This window comes from Protomyctophum parallelum (assembly GCF_964188405.1).
Source record: "Protomyctophum parallelum genome assembly, chromosome: 19".
Lineage (NCBI taxonomy): Eukaryota > Metazoa > Chordata > Actinopteri > Myctophiformes > Myctophidae > Protomyctophum > Protomyctophum parallelum.
The window spans coordinates 29,321,294-29,339,625 of NC_139717.1; the positions used below are offsets into that span (position 1 = coordinate 29,321,294).

At 44.3% G+C, this 18,332-nt stretch overlaps 1 protein-coding gene across 1 annotated transcript in view; it reads right to left on the reverse strand.

The window, feature by feature from the left end:
* afdna (afadin, adherens junction formation factor a) overlaps window positions 1-18,332 on the reverse strand; it is a 169,380-nt gene that overhangs the window by 84,540 nt on the left and 66,508 nt on the right. Inside the window, exons 2-8 of the mRNA XM_083789691.1 lie at window positions 10,241-10,436; window positions 10,040-10,152; window positions 9,134-9,291; window positions 8,050-8,210; window positions 3,618-3,775; window positions 1,869-1,971; window positions 233-379 (exon numbers count right to left, since the gene is read on the reverse strand). Of these exons, the coding sequence (XP_083645817.1) occupies window positions 233-379; window positions 1,869-1,971; window positions 3,618-3,775; window positions 8,050-8,210; window positions 9,134-9,291; window positions 10,040-10,152; window positions 10,241-10,436 (1,036 nt within the window). The remainder of the gene's footprint in view (window positions 1-232; window positions 380-1,868; window positions 1,972-3,617; window positions 3,776-8,049; window positions 8,211-9,133; window positions 9,292-10,039; window positions 10,153-10,240; window positions 10,437-18,332) is intronic.

The window sequence follows — 18,332 nt, forward strand, 5'->3', positions numbered from 1 at the left end:
GACACTGCCTCCTGGTGGTCACTGCACTAATACTCACCACTACAACACATACAGCGGAAGCCGCATACTTTGATCCGAGAGAGAGAGTGTGTGTGAGTGTGTGAGTGTGAGTGTGAGTGTGAGTGTGAGTGTGAGTGTGAGTGTGAGTGTGTGTGTGTGTGTGTGTGTGTGTGTGTGTGTGTGTGTGTGTGTGTGTGTGTGTGTGTGTGTGTGTGGCGCAGCAGGGTCCTACCTGGGCTGAGCTCCACTAGGTAGGGTAGTTTCTCTGGAGGAAGAGACCCGTCCAGAGGCTTCCCTCGCTGGGCCTTGTCCTCCGCCTTCCTGCCCTTCTTGCTCTGGTAGTCTGGAGGTCTCTTCTTCAGCTGGAACACCAAGGCTCCTGGTGCACGCACGCACACACACAGTCACACACACACACACACACACACACACACACACACACACACACTTACTGGAAAGATGCCACGTTGTACAATGCTATTATCGTTACTCTGCTCCCTAGAGTTCCTAAATGGTTCTGTACCAAATCAATACAACAAAATCTCACCAAATGAACCCAAGGAACAAAATATTCTGTTTTGGTTCTGCATGAGAGGCTAAATCTCATCAAATGGTGGTCCGACCGTTAATCGAAGAACGACTGACATAGAAACATAGCTTTTTCAGAAAACTGTCAGGATGTAGATTTTTAGAATCTGATCTCAGGTCAGAATGTGTTAAAGCCATAAGTCTCTTTGCTACCCAGAACACACAATCTGTGGCGGGAACCCTTGTGGAAGTAACTTCAGTACATCATCCCTGTTAACCATGGGGCTGTATGGTATAGGGAATAGTAATGGCAGGATTACGCCAGTAGGGGGAAGCAGAGACGAGGAGAAGTAGAAGTTAAATGATGGTGCCTTTCCCAGCAGCTCGCTTTAAGGTGTGGCTGGTCATAAATGGTGAGGGAGAGGACACATCCCAAACAAACAGAAACCCCACAAACAAATAGAAACCCGACAATCCTGAGGCTTCCATAAACAAGAGACAAATTGAAGACTATGCAAAGGATATGTATTATTACAGAAGGAGGGGAGGACACTGGAGAAGCACAGACACTTCTTCTGCCTTTTATTAGGTGCTAGTATACAGAAGGACTAAGGTTTCGACCTATGCTGTCTTCATCAGAGTCAAGTCCATAAACAAGAGACAAACTGAAGACTATGCAAAGGATATGTATTATTACAGAAGGAGGGGAGGACACTGGAGAAGCACAGACACTTCTTCTGCCTTTTATTAGGTGCTAGTATACAAAAAACGACTAACATTCCGACCTATGCTGTCTTCATCAGAGTCAAGTCCATAAACAAGAGACAAACTGAAGACTATGCAAAGGATATATATTATTACAGAAGGAGGGGAGGACACTGGAGAAGCACAGACACTTCTTCTGCCTTTTATTAGGTGCTAGTATACAAAAAACGACTAACGTTCCGACCTATGCTGTCTTCATCAGAGTCAAGTCCATAAACAAGAGACAAACTGAAGACTATGCAAAGGATATGTATTATTACTATAATATTGGTAAGTGGTTCCTTCATTGACGGGGTCGCCCCAGGGTCTAACTTGGTCCTCTTCTTTTTCCATTCTACACCAAATGTCTGCAGTCTATAAACTCACAACAAGTTACATGGTGCGCCTGCAGATTGGCTAGTTTTGCTGAATGCTTGTCTGAGAATAGGGATGTTAGGATTCATGTGGTCAAGTAAAAACTAACTAGGTATATTATATACACACTACATTTTACATTCACACTGTGTGTGCGTGTGTGTGTGTGTGTGTGTGTGTGTGTGTGTGTGTGTGTGTGCGTGTGCGTGTGCGTGCCTGACCTCTGTCAGCAGGCCAGTCTCTGAAGATCTTCAGTGGACACTCTGCGTCATCCAGGATAACTGTTGTAGTATACAACGTCTCTTTACCCGACTTCTCGTCTTGCTGCGGGGGCGAAAAATAGTGCACAACAACATCAGACAAAATGAACAATTTCACAAACAAGAACACGATATATATGCAGAGAGGAGTTCCACCGCGCCTCGAAGCCTGTGGCAGGCTTATCTGGTGCATCTCAGAGGCAGGACGGGTAGCAAGAGGACGGAAGGCACTGGAGCAACTCAAAGACAGTTTAAGCCCTTTTGGTGTTAGCATTATGCTATGCTTTAGCTATTGAAAAATAGTAGATCTACAAGCTCATAGCGTGCCACGAGCTTGTAGGTCTGCTATTTTTGAAAAATCGAAGAACAACTGACATAGAAACAGCTTTTTCAGAAAACTGTCATTTTCAAACAGACATTTTTAGAATCTGATCTCAGGTCAGAATGGGTTAAAGATCTAGAACAGTCCGACTCTCCATCATTTAGCTGGGGACAAGAGTGAGCGTGTAGATCACGCACGCCATCGTGTGTGTGTGTGTGTGTGTGTGTGTGTGTGTGTGTGTGTGTGTGTGTGTGTGTGTGTGTGTGTAAAATAAACAGTAAGGTCTCTTGGGGGCTTTTTATCCGATTGGCTCCCGAGTACAACTTGCGTCGTTTTGTGCGATTGGTTACAGCTGGTGTCTGTCAACGAGCTGGGAGACGGGGGGGCAGCTGTAGACAGTACAGCAGACAGGGTCAACATGACTGGACACACACACACACACACACGCACACACACAGAGCATCTGCTGCTACCGCATGGCACTTTGTATGATGGCAATTGAATTACATTTCTCCAAAGGTCTGCATGCTAAATACATTCCTGCAACTGCAATCTGTTGGGGTGTGTGTGTGTGTGTGTGTGTGTGTGTGTGTGTGTGTGTGGGGGGGGGGGGGGTAGAGGAAGCAGCACCCATAAACACCATGTAATTGTATTAAAAGCATTCTTGGCATAACCCCCCCACCTTGGCCGTTACCACGGCGATATGGTTCGACTGAGTCGACGTGGCCAATGATGACTGTTTGACGTACAGTCCATTGTGTAGTGCTGTGCTTCCTCACAAAGAAAGGCCAGACCTTTTCACTTCCACAACTCGCTGGGGCTCCTTCAATTGCACCCAGAGCTCTCTGTGTGTGCGCGCGTGTGTGTGTATGTGTATGTGTATGTGTATGTGCGTGCGTTAGTGTGTGTGTGCGTGCTGCCACTGTAAACTAGTTATTGTGAGTTAGATGGAAGTAAGTGACACAATTTCACTCCCCGACGGTATGACGTGATGTTCAGGTTGCGGCCGATGTTTAATTTCCTCTGGGGAAAGGATGTGAGGCAACGACATCCAACTTTGCAGTTTTTTATCACTTTCCCTGCGATTCGCGAGTTGCCTGAGTAATGTTTTTAATTGTTTAATCCACATTTGTAATCAGTTTTAAGTCATACAGGCACCGGACAGAATGGGATATGAGACGCGTTTTGAAAATGGAAATGACTGATTATTAACTTCCCGTTCACCGGATCAGCTTTTGTTTTGGTTCTCTTCAAAATAAGACATTCGCGTGGCGGAAAAGCTTGGCGTGAGAGATTATAAACTATGACTTAACCTTGGCAGAGAAAGACCAAACATCTTAAGAAGTGAACATGTCCTTGTTGAGGTCCAATCTGAAGTGCATTGTTACCCGTGCGATGCAGTACTCTCTGGGGTTCTCCTTCTCCAGGCCGTACTTCTCCAAGGCCTCCACCACGGCGAAGTCTGCCGTGTCCGTGGTCGACAGCAGCATGGTCTTATAGGGGATGTTGGGCTTCAGACTGTCTGCGTAGATCCTCAACGTTCCTCCTGGAGAGAGAGAGAGAAAGAGAGACAGAGTGAGGACGGCAAGGATATATATTGAATTCTACAACAGGTCGTTTCGAGGAAGCAATCTGATTGGTTGAAACGGTTTCTAACCGTTGATCAAACCCGCACTGTTCACCACCTAATCAAAACAAATAATTCAGCTGCTCTGTTCTCCCAGGGCGCTAGCAAACTCCGTGGCTAGGCTAGTTAGTTTCTTGGGACATTTGTGGTCGTAGTGACTACATCTGTCATTAAAGAAATATATTTTTTCAGCGATTTTCTTAGTTTTAAGGGTAACTGTTGTAGAATTGCAATATTACACTTGAGGGTGTGGTTTAACGTGATTATTGCCACGACAGTGATGCGGTAAGGAACGAGACGAAGTCGAGTTCCGCAAGCACCACTGAAGTTAACCCACACCCTCTCGTGTAATATTGCATAAATATCCAAGTATGCAGTATGTATGAATTATAAGTCACAGTACAGTATACACTGTTAAAGTAGAGTATACTGTATTAAGTGTACATCATAGGGCACACAGAAAGAAACTCAAATCACACGTGCATGCCACCGCAACATCTTAGGCCTAGAATTATACTTTGTTGTGCACCGGTGTTCCATGCTGAGAATGTCAGATCTACAAGATCATTGTGCTTTACAATGAGACACATTGTGAGCTTGTAGATCTACGGGACACCATTCTACGACCAAGTTTAAATCAAACTTTACGTTATGCAATGTTTTTCTCTTTAACCCATTTTGGGCGGGAACCCATTTTGGTGTTTTAAATAGGTTATAATTTAGCTATTGAAAAATAGCAGATCTACAAGCTCAGAGCGCGCCACCGAGTGGCGTGCTACGAGCTTGTAGGTCTGCTATTTTTTTTAAATCGTGAAAATGTGGCGCAAATTTGGAATATATATTTTTTCAGAACGAATGTTTTTAACTTCTGGGAGGGTCCTTGGAACAACATATTTTCAGACGGGGGTCGGAGGCCAATTACATACAATTTTTGGGGTCCTTGACATGAAATATTGAGCACCACTGATATAGTAACACAGGTATTTCAGAAAACAGATGTCTTTTTAATTTTGACGTCAGGCCTAAATGGGTTAATAAAATATCCCCATCCACATGGAACATTTGAGATCTTTTTTCCCCCCCACACAGGAGAACAACGAAATCATACACTCATAGCAGAGATGCTATGAGAGTACCCAAAGAAACGCGTAGCCACATTTATACTTTGTCAAACGGCCGTGTTGCTCAATGACAGACACTGAAAGTAGTATAAACTGGCCCCATGTCACAGCTGTGAAGTCACATTTCCAAAAAGTTCAGTTTTCACTGTTCACACAGTAAAAGGAAAACAGCATTTTAAAAATAAATCGAGTAGTATATGTTTTCAAAAGGTTTGGTGACCCAAAACACCAAACGCAAAAACTGAAAGCGTAAGCTGTAATTAATAATAAAAATAAATAAAAAAATAAACTGAATGTGTGGGTGTATCCTCAGTTCCAATGAAAACATTTAACTTCAAAACGCAGCCTTGCTTTAAGTGTATTAAACAGAATTTTATAGAGCACTTTTCACATCTCCATATTACACACAGCAGTTTAGAAATGTGCATGGTTGCGCGTTCCGAAGAGACAGGTTGCGAGGGGGGGCAGACAGTGTCCCTCTCAGAAAAGACAGATTGCAATCGACCGTTACTCTGAGACAGTGGACAGTGTCCCTCTGAGACACAGGTTGCCGGGGACAGCATCCCTCCGAGACACAGGCTGAAGGAGACAGTGACCCTCTGGGACACAGATTGCAGGGACAATGTCCCTGTGAAAGACAGGAGTGCAAGGGGACAGACAGACAGGAGTCGTGTCACTTGGAAGACAACTATAATGAGTAAGCAGTAGGGTCGGGATCACGTTTTCTTTTGCCACCGATCCGATTACGATCATTTGATTTTGAGCATCTGCCGATACCGATTTTTCCCGATATTTATATTTATAGAACACGTTTATGCCATCACAATAGTACAATATCCCAAATCACAGATAATATCCAGTTTAACCCATTTTGACCTGAGGACGATTTGAGTTTAAAAATGTTCGCTCTGAAAGAATATATATTCAAAGATTTACACCACATTTTCACGATTTTTCAAAAATAGCAGACCTACAAGCTCGTAGATCTGCTATTTTTCAATAGCTAAAGCATAACTTAATGCTTGAAACACCAAAAGGGGTTCCCGTTCAAAATGGGTTAATATCATGATATGGATATCATATTCATACTAGGGATGTCCCGGTCACGTTTTTCTTGGCTCCCAATCCGATTCCGATCATTTGAAAATGTCGTGATCGGCCCCGATTTCCGATCACCCCGATCCGATCGGGACAACCCTAGTAAGCAGGTGATCGTTTCTGCTGTCCTGGCCAAGACTCCCCATCTCAACTGGCACTTCCTGGTTAAATAAAGGGGAAAAATACATACATAATGGGCAATGATTCAGTCAGTGTGGTGCTCCAGGATCCTTCCGTACGCCTGGGGGGTACGGGGGGTTGACCTTGGGGCCTGTATGTCATTTTGTTTTTGGACCCAGGGACTACAAACAACACAATTCCCTTTGTACTCAAGTCGGCACACACACGACGGCTGCGGTACCGGTTGGCCCATGTGTTCTCAGAGTGGAATCGGTGGCAGCAGTTCATATACGACCGGCCTCGTCTCACTTTGTTCTGCTGACTTTGCGCAGAGAGGAAATGTCTAATTCTGTGCTTTGCGTCAGTGTCAGAAATTATCACCTTTAGTAAAAAAAATCCCACAACACACACAAACAGTGTTCTGTGGTGGAGGTTCGCTGCATAGAGGAAAAAAAAATGAAAAGCCAAGAGGAAACCCATTTGAAACGCCATGACACACAAATAGTGTTTTGAAATGGAAACCTGCCTCATTGTCTGACCACATTGTCTATGTAGTTTGTCTGAGAGAGTGATAGGGTTAGTGTGTCTCTCTGTCCAGCCAACTCATGTATTTATATACAGCATATGTGTATAGATGTGTGCGTGTGTGCGCCCGTGCGTTTGTGTGTGTGTGTGTGTGTGTGTGTGTGTGTGTGTGTGTGTGTGTGTGTGTGTGTGTGTGTGTGTGTGTGTGTGTGTGTGTGTGTGAGAGTGTTAGATAATGTTATTTGTGTAATTGAGTCACAGCGAGTTACCCACTAAACACACAGTCCCTGTGAACGCCTCCACACTGGTGGGGATATTTATGGCCGTCTGTCTCACTTTTTGTTTTCTGTTTTTCATAGCCAGCTAGAGTGTGTGTTTGCGTGCGCACGTGTGAAACCAACAGCCCCAACTCACACATACACAGTACAGAAATCTGAAAATATAAAGTATGTAAATGTCGTTATACCGACAGTGGTGGGCTTGGGATATATCATGGATGAACATATTGTATACTGTGATATTTTGGCAGGGCGACATTGCAATTAGAATGTTTGGGATATTGCCCAAGCAACAAAAAGAAAAACAGTTCATTTTGATTTTAGTTTCAGTCATAGTTTTTCTTGAATAGTTTTAGTCACATTTTAGTCACCTGGAATGTTTAAGTGGTTAGTTTTAGTAGACTAAATCTACATTTAGTCGACTAAAATGTATTTTGGCGGTCTGTGATGCCGTCGTAAATGGCTGATTTTACACTTGCTGACAATAGCCGATCTATCACAGCTATATTGTGTGTGCTGTCGCAGCTATTTTCAGCATGCAACAAAGTGTAAAATGACATATATTACACTGGATCTCTTGTCCACTAGTCCCTTCCTAACATTTTAGTCTACCGGTAGTTTTTTTATTTGTCGACGAATTTGTCAGTAAATTGACTCTCAGTTTTAGTCCATTTAGTTTTCGTCAGTGGAAAAAGGTAGTCACCGGACAGGACATAAAATCGTCTTAGTTTTTAGTCGACGAAATCAACCACACAAACACACACCAGAATCAGGCCTGCCGTTATTGCTCTTGAAGCAAAAGTCACCGGGAAAAAAATCGTCTTAGTTTTAACCCATTCAGGCCTGAAGTCGATTTAAAAAAAAAGTTTTCTAAATCATGACAATTTTCTGAAAGATTTGAAGCACATTTTAACGATTTAAAAAAAATAGCAGATCTACAAGCTCATAGCGCGCCACCGAGTGGCGCGCTACGAGCTTGTAGATCTGCTATTTTTCAATAGCTAAATTATAACATGGGTTAATCGACAAAATCAACCACACAAACACACACCAGAATCAGGCCGGCCGTCATTGCTCTTGAACTCCTGCATCCGTTTCTCCAGTTTCTGCTGCCGTCGTCTCTTCATGACCACCTCTGGGTTGGAGATGGTTCTGGTGAAGCTGGTCTCGGGCATGTCTTTGTACACCTCTGCTGCCAGGCGGCTGTTCTCCCTGCAGAGCACGCACACATAAAATAAAACACAGGAACATTCATCAAGACGGGGGTGCATGCTCGGGTGACGATTAAAGTTCCTGTACACCACCAGACTAGGGACCCCAAAGGGTCCTTGAGGGAGTTCCAGGGGGTCCCTAGCTAGATGATAGATATGAACCAAGGCTCCTCACTGGCATATGAGCCTGTAGGGCTCAGCAGACAGTGGCAAGATTACACACGCTGTGTGGAGTTATTCAGGGATTGAAATTACTGAATTGAGAAAAAACTGGGGGGAAATAATTGACACCAATGTGTCCTCTGAGAGTGAACCCTTATATGGGTGCATAATTTTGGTTCCATTTAGAGAAGTACTTTGACATAGAGTCATAGGAAGAATAAACCCAATCTACAGAATATCGCCCTCAGCTAAGACAAATAAGTAAGCTAGAATGTATACGAGCAACCAAATGTCGCTACAACAACAACACAGAAATACACCGATATCGTTGCAGAGTAAACAGTATAGTTACCGCACCCTACACTAGTGTTACTGCTGAATAGAATACACCAAGGATAATAGTATTATACGGACTCTGACACTCTGTAAGGTATTATATAATAATACACTACAGTCTCCTTGCAGACTGTCAGAGTCAGTGTCCAGACGGTATTGTACTGGCGTTACTCTGGGGCTGTCAAAAAACATGTTTTTAGTCCTCTCAGAGTTAAATGAACACATTGTGTGTGAGGGGGAAATAAGTGAAGTGAAAAGTAAAGTAAAGACATTGAAAGACAAGCCAAGGATTAGAGAGTATAGATAGAGGTGAACGGAACCCCAGGGGACAACGTTCACATCACCCTGTTCTTTACAAAAGAGAGGACAGGTTGTCTCCGAGGACGGAAAGATAGATGACCGTGTGCGTGCGTGCGTGTGCGTTACCCGTCCTCCTGGCCTAGCGTGGGTCCGTCTCCGTCGGGGATGCGGGAGAACTCCTTCTGTCTCTTCTGCTCTTTCTTTTTCTCCTTCTTGGACAGCGTCCTCCTGAAGTTGTTGATCACTCCATCTTTCTCCTTCTCCGGGCCGTTACTCTGACTCTTCTGTTGGACAGAGAGAGAGAAGTTTGGGGATTGGTTTTAGATTGTGTCTGTGTGAATAAACTGTGCCTCTGTCTTTACATGTGTGCGTAGGATAAAGGTTAAGCATACAAGTGAAGGAAGGTGGGCATAATGTTGTGGTAATGGTTAATATATAATATAATAATAATATATACGGTTAGAGAATGAATGTAGCCTATAGCCGAATTCCAATAACCCAAAATTCCGGCCACTTGCTCACTCACACTCACAGTGAAATTGGTGACCTGCTGAAATATGTGACAATCATGTAGACAATCACATAATAATGTGTCTGAGTGTCTGAATGTAAATCATTGCAGTTTGTTCATTAGCAGAGTTCAACCTAGCGGTATTCAGGCCATGCTTTTTAAAGACCTCCACGTAAGTTTTGTGAAGTTCACAAGATGTTCGCATATTTTGACAGGTCACCAATTTCATTTGCCATGCTGGAGAGATCGAGTGTGAGTGAGTGAGTGGCCGAGATTTCGGGTATTTGAACTTGGCTTTAGAAATCAAAAGTCTTCAACAGTCCCGGACAGTTAGCTCAACAGTCTGGGCACCTAGGCTGCCAAGCCAGCCAGCCAGACGGATGGCGTGCCGCAGGTTTGACTCCCGAGCCAGACAGCCTTTGCCGCATGTCACTCCCCATCTCCTCTGTGACTACTGTTCCCTATCAATATGTGTATTAAAAAAACAGTATAGCAGTAAAAAGATGTGTGACTGTGTGTACCTTAGGCAGTACGTCGTTTTCATTCTTGAGGACAAAACGCCCCTCTCTGTCATCTTTGTTCCAGTTGAGCTGAACCACCAGAGGCTTCTCATCCAGGTCCAACTTACGCTCTTCTAACGCAGAGAGAATGACAGTTATATTCACTACACACACACACACACACACACACACACAGAAGTCGTGTGTGTCATAGTAACTCACCCCCGCTGACGTGGACTTCGTAGAGGGAGTATTTTGGCGACGACAGCATCCTCATGTCCGGGCGGAACTTCTCGGCCAGCGTCTCGATCACATCCTGGGTGGTGGCGGTGCTCGACACGCGGATGCACTTGGTGGCAAAGTTCCCGGCCACTCGGTCCTGGAAGTAGAAGCGCATCACCCCATGGAACTCCAGGTCCTAAATGGAGAGAGAGAGGGGAACAGAGAGACAGTTTAGTCATCATCATCATCATCATTTTAGATTTCACAATGCCACGCCAGACTTTCCGGAAAAGTGGCTATTACTTTCCCTCTCCACACGCATGAGCAAACTGACACAGTATCGGCACCTTATCCTGGTTAATTGCCTGTGATACAGCAGATTTATTAAGCCTAGTAAAAAGCCTGTTTTTATTCAAATTATTATTATTTCTCCCATCCTGTCCAATACGGGGCTGTGCCTGGGGGGAGGGGGTGCTGCAAGCCCCCCCCCCCCCCCAGCACCCCTACTTCCCTCAGCCATTGCCATCCCCAGTTCCTGCTTACTGATGCATGTGTCCCTATAGTGATGACATCAGAGAACGACAGTTTTCTACCTCTGGTTTGCTTTGAGGCAGGACTCCAGAGAAGAAGAAGGGAAGATATAACGTCATTGTCAGCTCTGTAGCAGTGGCCGGCAAACTGTGTTCTTCTGGATCGGACTAAGAAACACGGGGAAGGTTGCCGTATATATTAGATTAGTCGATGGGTGACTCTTCCACGAGAGATTTTGCGCTCTCATTTAGTCGTGATCATACCTCAAGACTCTGGATGTCAATATATGCCGACCTCTTTTGAAGAAGCATCTTCTTACGAAATAATAAATGTCCGATACTGTAGGAAAGGGCTTATTAGTTTATCTCGATCAATTTATGTTGGGTGGTTTTTTTCCTATACTACTATCCTGGCCTCGTTGCACACACTTGATATGTAACATCAAACAATGTTGTTTATTATTTTTAATAACTGAAGTGTTTCACTCTTGTGGTCAAGTAACCTTGACATCAAAGACAAGGAAATTCAAACGGAGCGCAGAATTTTGGAGGTGAAATCTTCTCAGTGTCACGGTCTAGAAACATGAAGCAGTCAGCCTTTTGCTCTCTCTCTCTCTCTCTCTCTCTCTCTGAGAGGTGGGACAGATTGCTGTAGCCAGAGGCAGAGGCTATCATGCACTACTGCTAGCTGTGCACCACAAGAGAGAGAGAGAGAGAGAGAGAGAGAGAGAGAGAGAGAGAGAAAGCGCGTGAGAGAGAGAGAGAGAGAGAGAGAGAGAGAGAGGAGGGGGGGGAGAGGGAGAGAAAGCTAGAGAGAGAGTAACAGAGACAGTGAAACGGGGAGAGTGAGGAAGCGAGAACAATGAAAGAAGCTCGCCAGTCTTTTGTGCGGCTACAATGAGAGTTAGTGGGGCTGGTCCTGTTCTGTTGTAGTTGATTATTCAGCTATTGTACAGCTTGATAACCCAATACACAACACACCCTTGTCATGACCATGTACAGTACAACCTGGCCTACAAACACACGCACATTACACACACACACACACACACACACACACACAGACACGCACACACACACACAATGCATGTCAGAGACACACGACCCATACAGATAACAGACATGCGTACATGACAAGACACACATGCCTAAGGCACACAAGACTTCAAAGACTACTCGATAGACACACATACATGACATATAGTGGTGTGGCAGACTCTGCAAGACTGCTTGTGCTGGAATAACAAGTATTACAGTAGTAAGCAATACAATGCAAAAACCTAATAAGTGTGCAAAAACAGCATGTACACAGATATTAGTGTGGTGAAGGATCATAAACTAGGATATCAGACGCTCCAATCCGGTTTTTTGGGACTTATCCCGATCACCAATTGATCTTCTCATGATCAACCGATACAGACACCGATACCGATCTTGTGCGTAAGGGGCCAATTTGAATATTTCCAAAATGTCAAAACTGTTCCCGTGTGTGTGGGGAGGAAGGAGAGAATGTTTAGGCCCATCACAAAGATGCAAAATTATATTATACTATATATCTGATTGACATTTATACCACTTAGATGGTGTAAATTAAAAGATTGGTTTCTCCAGATAAATAAAGTAAGGTAAATTGCCGTTCACCCGAGGGAATGTCAGCCGTATCGGCCTTTATTCACTCCAATCGATTATCGGAGCATCTCTATAAGATATAGCTAATAATGTGCAATACTTCATTGCAAAGTCCATAGACTCCATACACCAACTGTAAGATACAAAATACTACACTCCTCCGTGACACTCGGCTCAGATCCTCCCCACTATGACCCAGCAGGGGGTGCTGTCCCCCAAGCAGCTTGTAGATCTGCTTTTCTTTTTTTTATTGTGAAAATTTGGCGGAGAACGTTTTTAACTCAAATGGGGGTCCGCGGCCAACTACATACATTTTTGGGGGTCCTTGACATGAAAATGTTTGAGAACGACTGACACAGAAACAGAAAACTGGCAGGATTTAGAAGGCATTTGTAGAATCGTCCTCAGGTCTAAATGGGTTCAATTATCAGCCAATTATCATTGTCCTTGGACCAACATATTTTTGCATCCCCCCATTTTTTCCGATCTATATCTATCTCACCCCCAGGCTGCTCCGTACCGCCCACCCATCCCCCCACTATATATACTCCCCATTAAAATAGGCGATATACCCAACACATTGTCTAACCCTAGCAGCCAGGCATGTTTACCCTTTTCCCCATTTTATTTTGGGGTCTTGTAGCCCATGTGTGAAAATGTGCTACTGGTCGAAAAAGCCACATTCAAAAGAATAAAACACATCTCGATGCCAGTCAATGAGCTATCAGTGTCTATCAGTGATATAGGAATGACTCAATGCACTCTACTCTCCCATGTGCATGTGTGGGCGCGCGTGCGTGTGTGGCTGTGTGCACGTGCGTGCGGGAGAGTGAGTGTGAGAGAGAAAGCGCGAGAGACACTTTATAGAAAATATAGATTCTTCTCTCTCTCATCGCCATCATCATCTCTCTCTCTCTCCTTATAAATGAAACATCACATGATCAGTACTGTCAACACAATGTATGACCCAAATGTGTGTGTGTGCGTGACTGCGTGCATGCGCACGCGCGCACGCGTTTCCACTGATCCATGCAAGAGTGCACCCTGACTGACTCTGTGTGACGTGATTGGGCGGTGATGTAGTGAGGGAAGAGGGCATTGGTTGAGAGCCAGGAAGAAGCCAAGGAGGAGCGTGGCATGATGATTATATGTGATGATGAGGACACACATGGTTATGTCACACCACACACACACACACACACATACACACACACACACACATATATTAACTAGTGCTGCCCATAACAAGTCAAGTAACACCAGTGCCACATTTACACAAGCGTTTACCCAATGGACCGCAACATGAGTGTAAACATTGTCTTGGTTCAACGTTGCGGTTCAGCAGGGCAGACATATATACATATATATTAACATACAATGTATATGCTATTTACATTAATGTTCACTCGTATCAGTGAATCTCACAGTGCAGTCACACAACACACCCACCCACGGAGAGGTGAGGTCATCGGGTAAACATGCAAACCAGCTGAGCTCATAGGTGAGTCAGAGGATTGCGTGTGTGTGTGTGTGTGTGTGTGTGTGTGTGTGTGTGTGTGTGTGTGTGTGTGTGTGTGTGTGTGTGTGTGTGTTATTTGAATTGAAGCTAGCCTTACCATCTTATATCCATAAAAGCCCACAGCAGCATGATGATGATAAAACATCTCTCTCTCTCTCTCTCTTCCTCCCTCCCTGTGGCTCTTTGTCCCTCTCTCACCTCTCTCTCTTCCTCCCTCCCTGTGCCCCTTTGTCTCTCTCTCACCTCTCTCTCTCCCTCCATCCTTCTCTCCCTAGGGTAGCAGTGTCCTGCTGGCTGCTCTAGTGTGATTAATGATCACACAACAGCACGGCACGCACACACTTTTTATCATTCACACACGCACACACACTTTTTAACATTCACACACACGCACACACTTTTTAACATTCACATTCACACACACACACACACACACACACACTTTTTATCATTCACACACACGCACACAATTTTTATCATTCACACACACACACACACACGCACACTTTTTATCATTCACACACGCACACACACACACCCACACACACACACACACACACACACACACACACACAGAGTACTTTAGCAATACAGGTGATGACTAAGACATCCAACGGCTAAAATGTGTGTTCTATGATGAAGACATGACACGCAGAGCAGAGCAATAGTGTTCTATGATGAAGACATGACACACAGAGCAGAGTAATAGTGTTCTATGATGAAGACATGACACGCAGAGCAGAGTAATAGTGTTCTATGATGAAGACATGACACGCAGAGCAGAGTAATAGTGTTCTATGATGAAGACATGACACGCAGAGCAGAGCAATAGTGTTCTATGATGAAGACATGACACGCAGAGCAGAGCAATAGTGTTCTATGATGAAGACATGACACGCAGAGCAGAGCAATAGTGTTCTATGATGAAGACATGACACGCAGAGCAGAGCAATAGTGTTCTATGATGAAGACATGACACGCAGAGCAGAGCAATAGTGTTCTATGATGAAGACATGACACGCAGAGCAGAGTAATAGTGTTCTATGATGAAGACATGACACGCAGAGCAGAGTAATAGTGTTCTATGATGAAGACATGACACACAGAGCAGAGTAATAGTGTTCTATGATGAAGACATGACACGCAGAGCAGAGTAATAGTGTTCTATGATGAAGACATGACACGCAGAGCAGAGTAATAGTGTTCTATGATGAAGACATGACACGCAGAGCAGAGTAATAGTGTTCTATGATGAAGACATGACACGCAGAGCAGAGTAATAGTGTTCTATGATGAAGACATGACACACAGAGCAGAGCAATAGTGTTCTATGATGAAGACATGACACGCAGAGCAGAGCAATAGCCAACAAGCCAACGACAGCTCAACCGTCTTGGCACCGAGGCTGCCAAGCCAGCCTGACGGCGTGCCGCAGGTTCGACCCCCCCCTCTTTCCCCAGTTCCTGTCAGATTACTTTCAATTCAACCTATCAAAAATAAAGTCTATATTATGCATCCTTACTTCAAAAACAAGCAACATAAAGTCTACAAAAAGTGCAGACTATAACAAGTCTGACGGTATAGATTAGTTGGATCATAATAATTTCCCATTGCATGTGACGGCAAAGACTGTTCCAACACAGCATGTGGTTCTCCAGACAAGACCAGGCTTGTATCAGAAACATTACAATACCCAAGATTATTAAAATGAGTCTATGGAATAAGATATTAATTTGATCTAAGCAAGAGAGCGCGTTTCTCAGCACCAACCACAGCCAGCTCATAGAAAGAGATGCCTGCCAGGCTTGTTTAAAATGCTATACATTCACATGGTTCGAATATATGTACAGTATTTATTCAAATGTAATTCTGGTCAATGTTGACAGCCTTACTGTGTGTGTGTGTGTGTGTGTGTGTGTGTGTGTGTGTGTGTGTGTGTGTGTGTGTGTGTGTGTGTGTGTGTGTGTGTGTGTGTCAGTGCTACAACACTGACGCAGGAGGCCTAATCCTCTGTCTGATCCCACAGTCTGAGACAGACAGACAGACAGACAGACAGACAGACAGAGCTTTTCACGTCCATTTCAGTTCAATTTAATTTAATGGCTTTTATTATTGGCTTAAAATGTCCCATCGGAAAAGCCAAAAAGGATTTTGAATACAATGGGGAATCATTAAAAACAACAGTAAATATGTCTTTCTCTTCTCTCTCTCTCTCTCTCTCTCTCTCTCTCTCTCGCTTCCTGTGTTTCAGACAGTGCTGCTGTGGATACACCCAGCTGCTAATAACCCTCTGGTTTAACGATAGAAACCACTAGAGTTACGCCCTTGTGTATGTGTGTCCTGTAGGCATGGTGGTGCAATGGTCAGTCCTAGCCCCCTTCCCCCCCCTCCCCCTTGTGTATGTGTGTCCTGTAGGCATGGTGGTGCAATGGTCAGGCCTAGGTCATCACATGACCTAGACCCTCCAGGGTCACAGCGCACACTTCCTGCTTCCTGGTTCATTCACAGCGTGGTGTCTGGACTGGAGCAAGCTTTGTGGTGGAGAGCCGGCTAGCCAGCTAGCTAGCTACCGGTAGCTACATTAACCCATTTTAGGCAGGAACCCCTTTTCATTTTAGCATTATGCCATGCTTTAGCTATTGAAAAATAGCTAAAGCCAGGGTAAACCTACAAGCTCGTAGCGCGCCACCTTTGAAAAATCGAAGAACGACTGACAGAAATATAGCTTTTTCAGAAAACTGCGTTTCTCTCCACCCCTCTTTCCCGTCTGGTCTTCACTGTATATATTAATAAAAGGCACAAAAGCCAAAAATAAAAACCAAGCAGTCCACATTAACGATCGTGACGATGGAAATGTCTGTGCACCGTGTGCAGTCAATTATATCCATCACCATCAAGGAACATGGGGCTCCCGTCACAGACACACTGACACAGCTGCCCATGTCCTCGACCCCTGGGATTCACTGACACGTGCCAAGCTTTGGCAGGGATCCTGCCACAACCCTATGCTGCCATCACAATTAATGGAACATGCAATGTTGATTTCGTCGACTAAAACTAAGACGAAAATTGTTCGTCGACTACCTTTTTCCACTGACGAAAACTACATGGAAACTAAATGAAAACTATTAAGCTACGATGACTAAAACTCAGACTAAATATACTGACAATTTCGTCAAATAAAAATTAGACTAAAATGTTAGGAAGGGACAAGAGATCCAGTATAAGTCATTTTACACTTGGTTGCATGCTGAAAATAGCAGATCTACAAGCTCACGACGCGTTGTGAGCTTGTAGATAGATCGGCTATTTTCAGCAAGTGTAAAAACAGTCATTACGAGTCACGACGGCATCAAGGCCCGCCAAAATACATTTTAGTCGATTAAATCAACTGTAGATTTAGTCGACTAAAATCTTATATTTAGTCGACTAAAACTAGACTAACACTAAAACATTCCAGGTGACTAAAATGTGACTGAAACTAAATTAAAACTATTTAAGAGACTATGACTAAAACTAAAATCAACACTGGGAACACTGGCTGGGAACATGCTCGTCCACATGCTCGCCCACAAAAAAACTAATAAACACCAAAAAAAGGGTTTATGGTTCATTCAAAAAACACTTCAGATCCTGTCTTAGTCCACATACTGTCAGACAAAGCTTTTTGTTCGCTTCTTTTTTTTTTTTTTTTTTACTGTCAATTGTTATAATTGTACATTGTTCAGCCTTGGTGTGAGTCCATCAACCGTGGACAGCTAACACTAAGCTAATCTGATTTGGAACCCTGGCTGAGTGTGTGTTTGTTTGTGTCCATGCCCAGATTACTGCTGAGACATTTGGACTGTGTGGGTGTGTTGCTCTGGCAATGTAAACATAAGGTTTTCTCATGCCAATAAAGGGGACGCACACACAGATTAGACACACCAACGGAGTGAACGGGCCGACATGCGGAAACACCGTGCTTGTGGTTAGGGTTACCGTAGCTTAGGGTTTGAGGTAGGTTGTCAGTCTAATGACAGCCGGACCAATAGCATGTCTAAACTAAAGCCTGTACAATAAATTGGACTTTGTGTGTGTGTGTGTGTGTGTGTGTGCGCGTGCGTGCGTGCGTGCGTGCACAGCAACACATTGTATGTTGTGGGGAACTTAGGTTTCTATATTCTTTTATTTCACCTTTTTACACTTTGTAAACCTGTGAGGGGAGTGACAATAAAGAAGCTGAAGTGTAAGTGTGTGTAGTCGCAGGCAGGAAGGGGTGTGTGCGTGCGGCAGTGGGACACAATGTAACTAAGCGCTTATTTTCCTTCCATGCGATGATAACCCATTCCACGCACCACGGGCGTGCCAACGCAACTTGGACGGCGTGCTCGACGAGGACACGCCAGGCCATCGGCGGCTCAGTGTGTGAGCT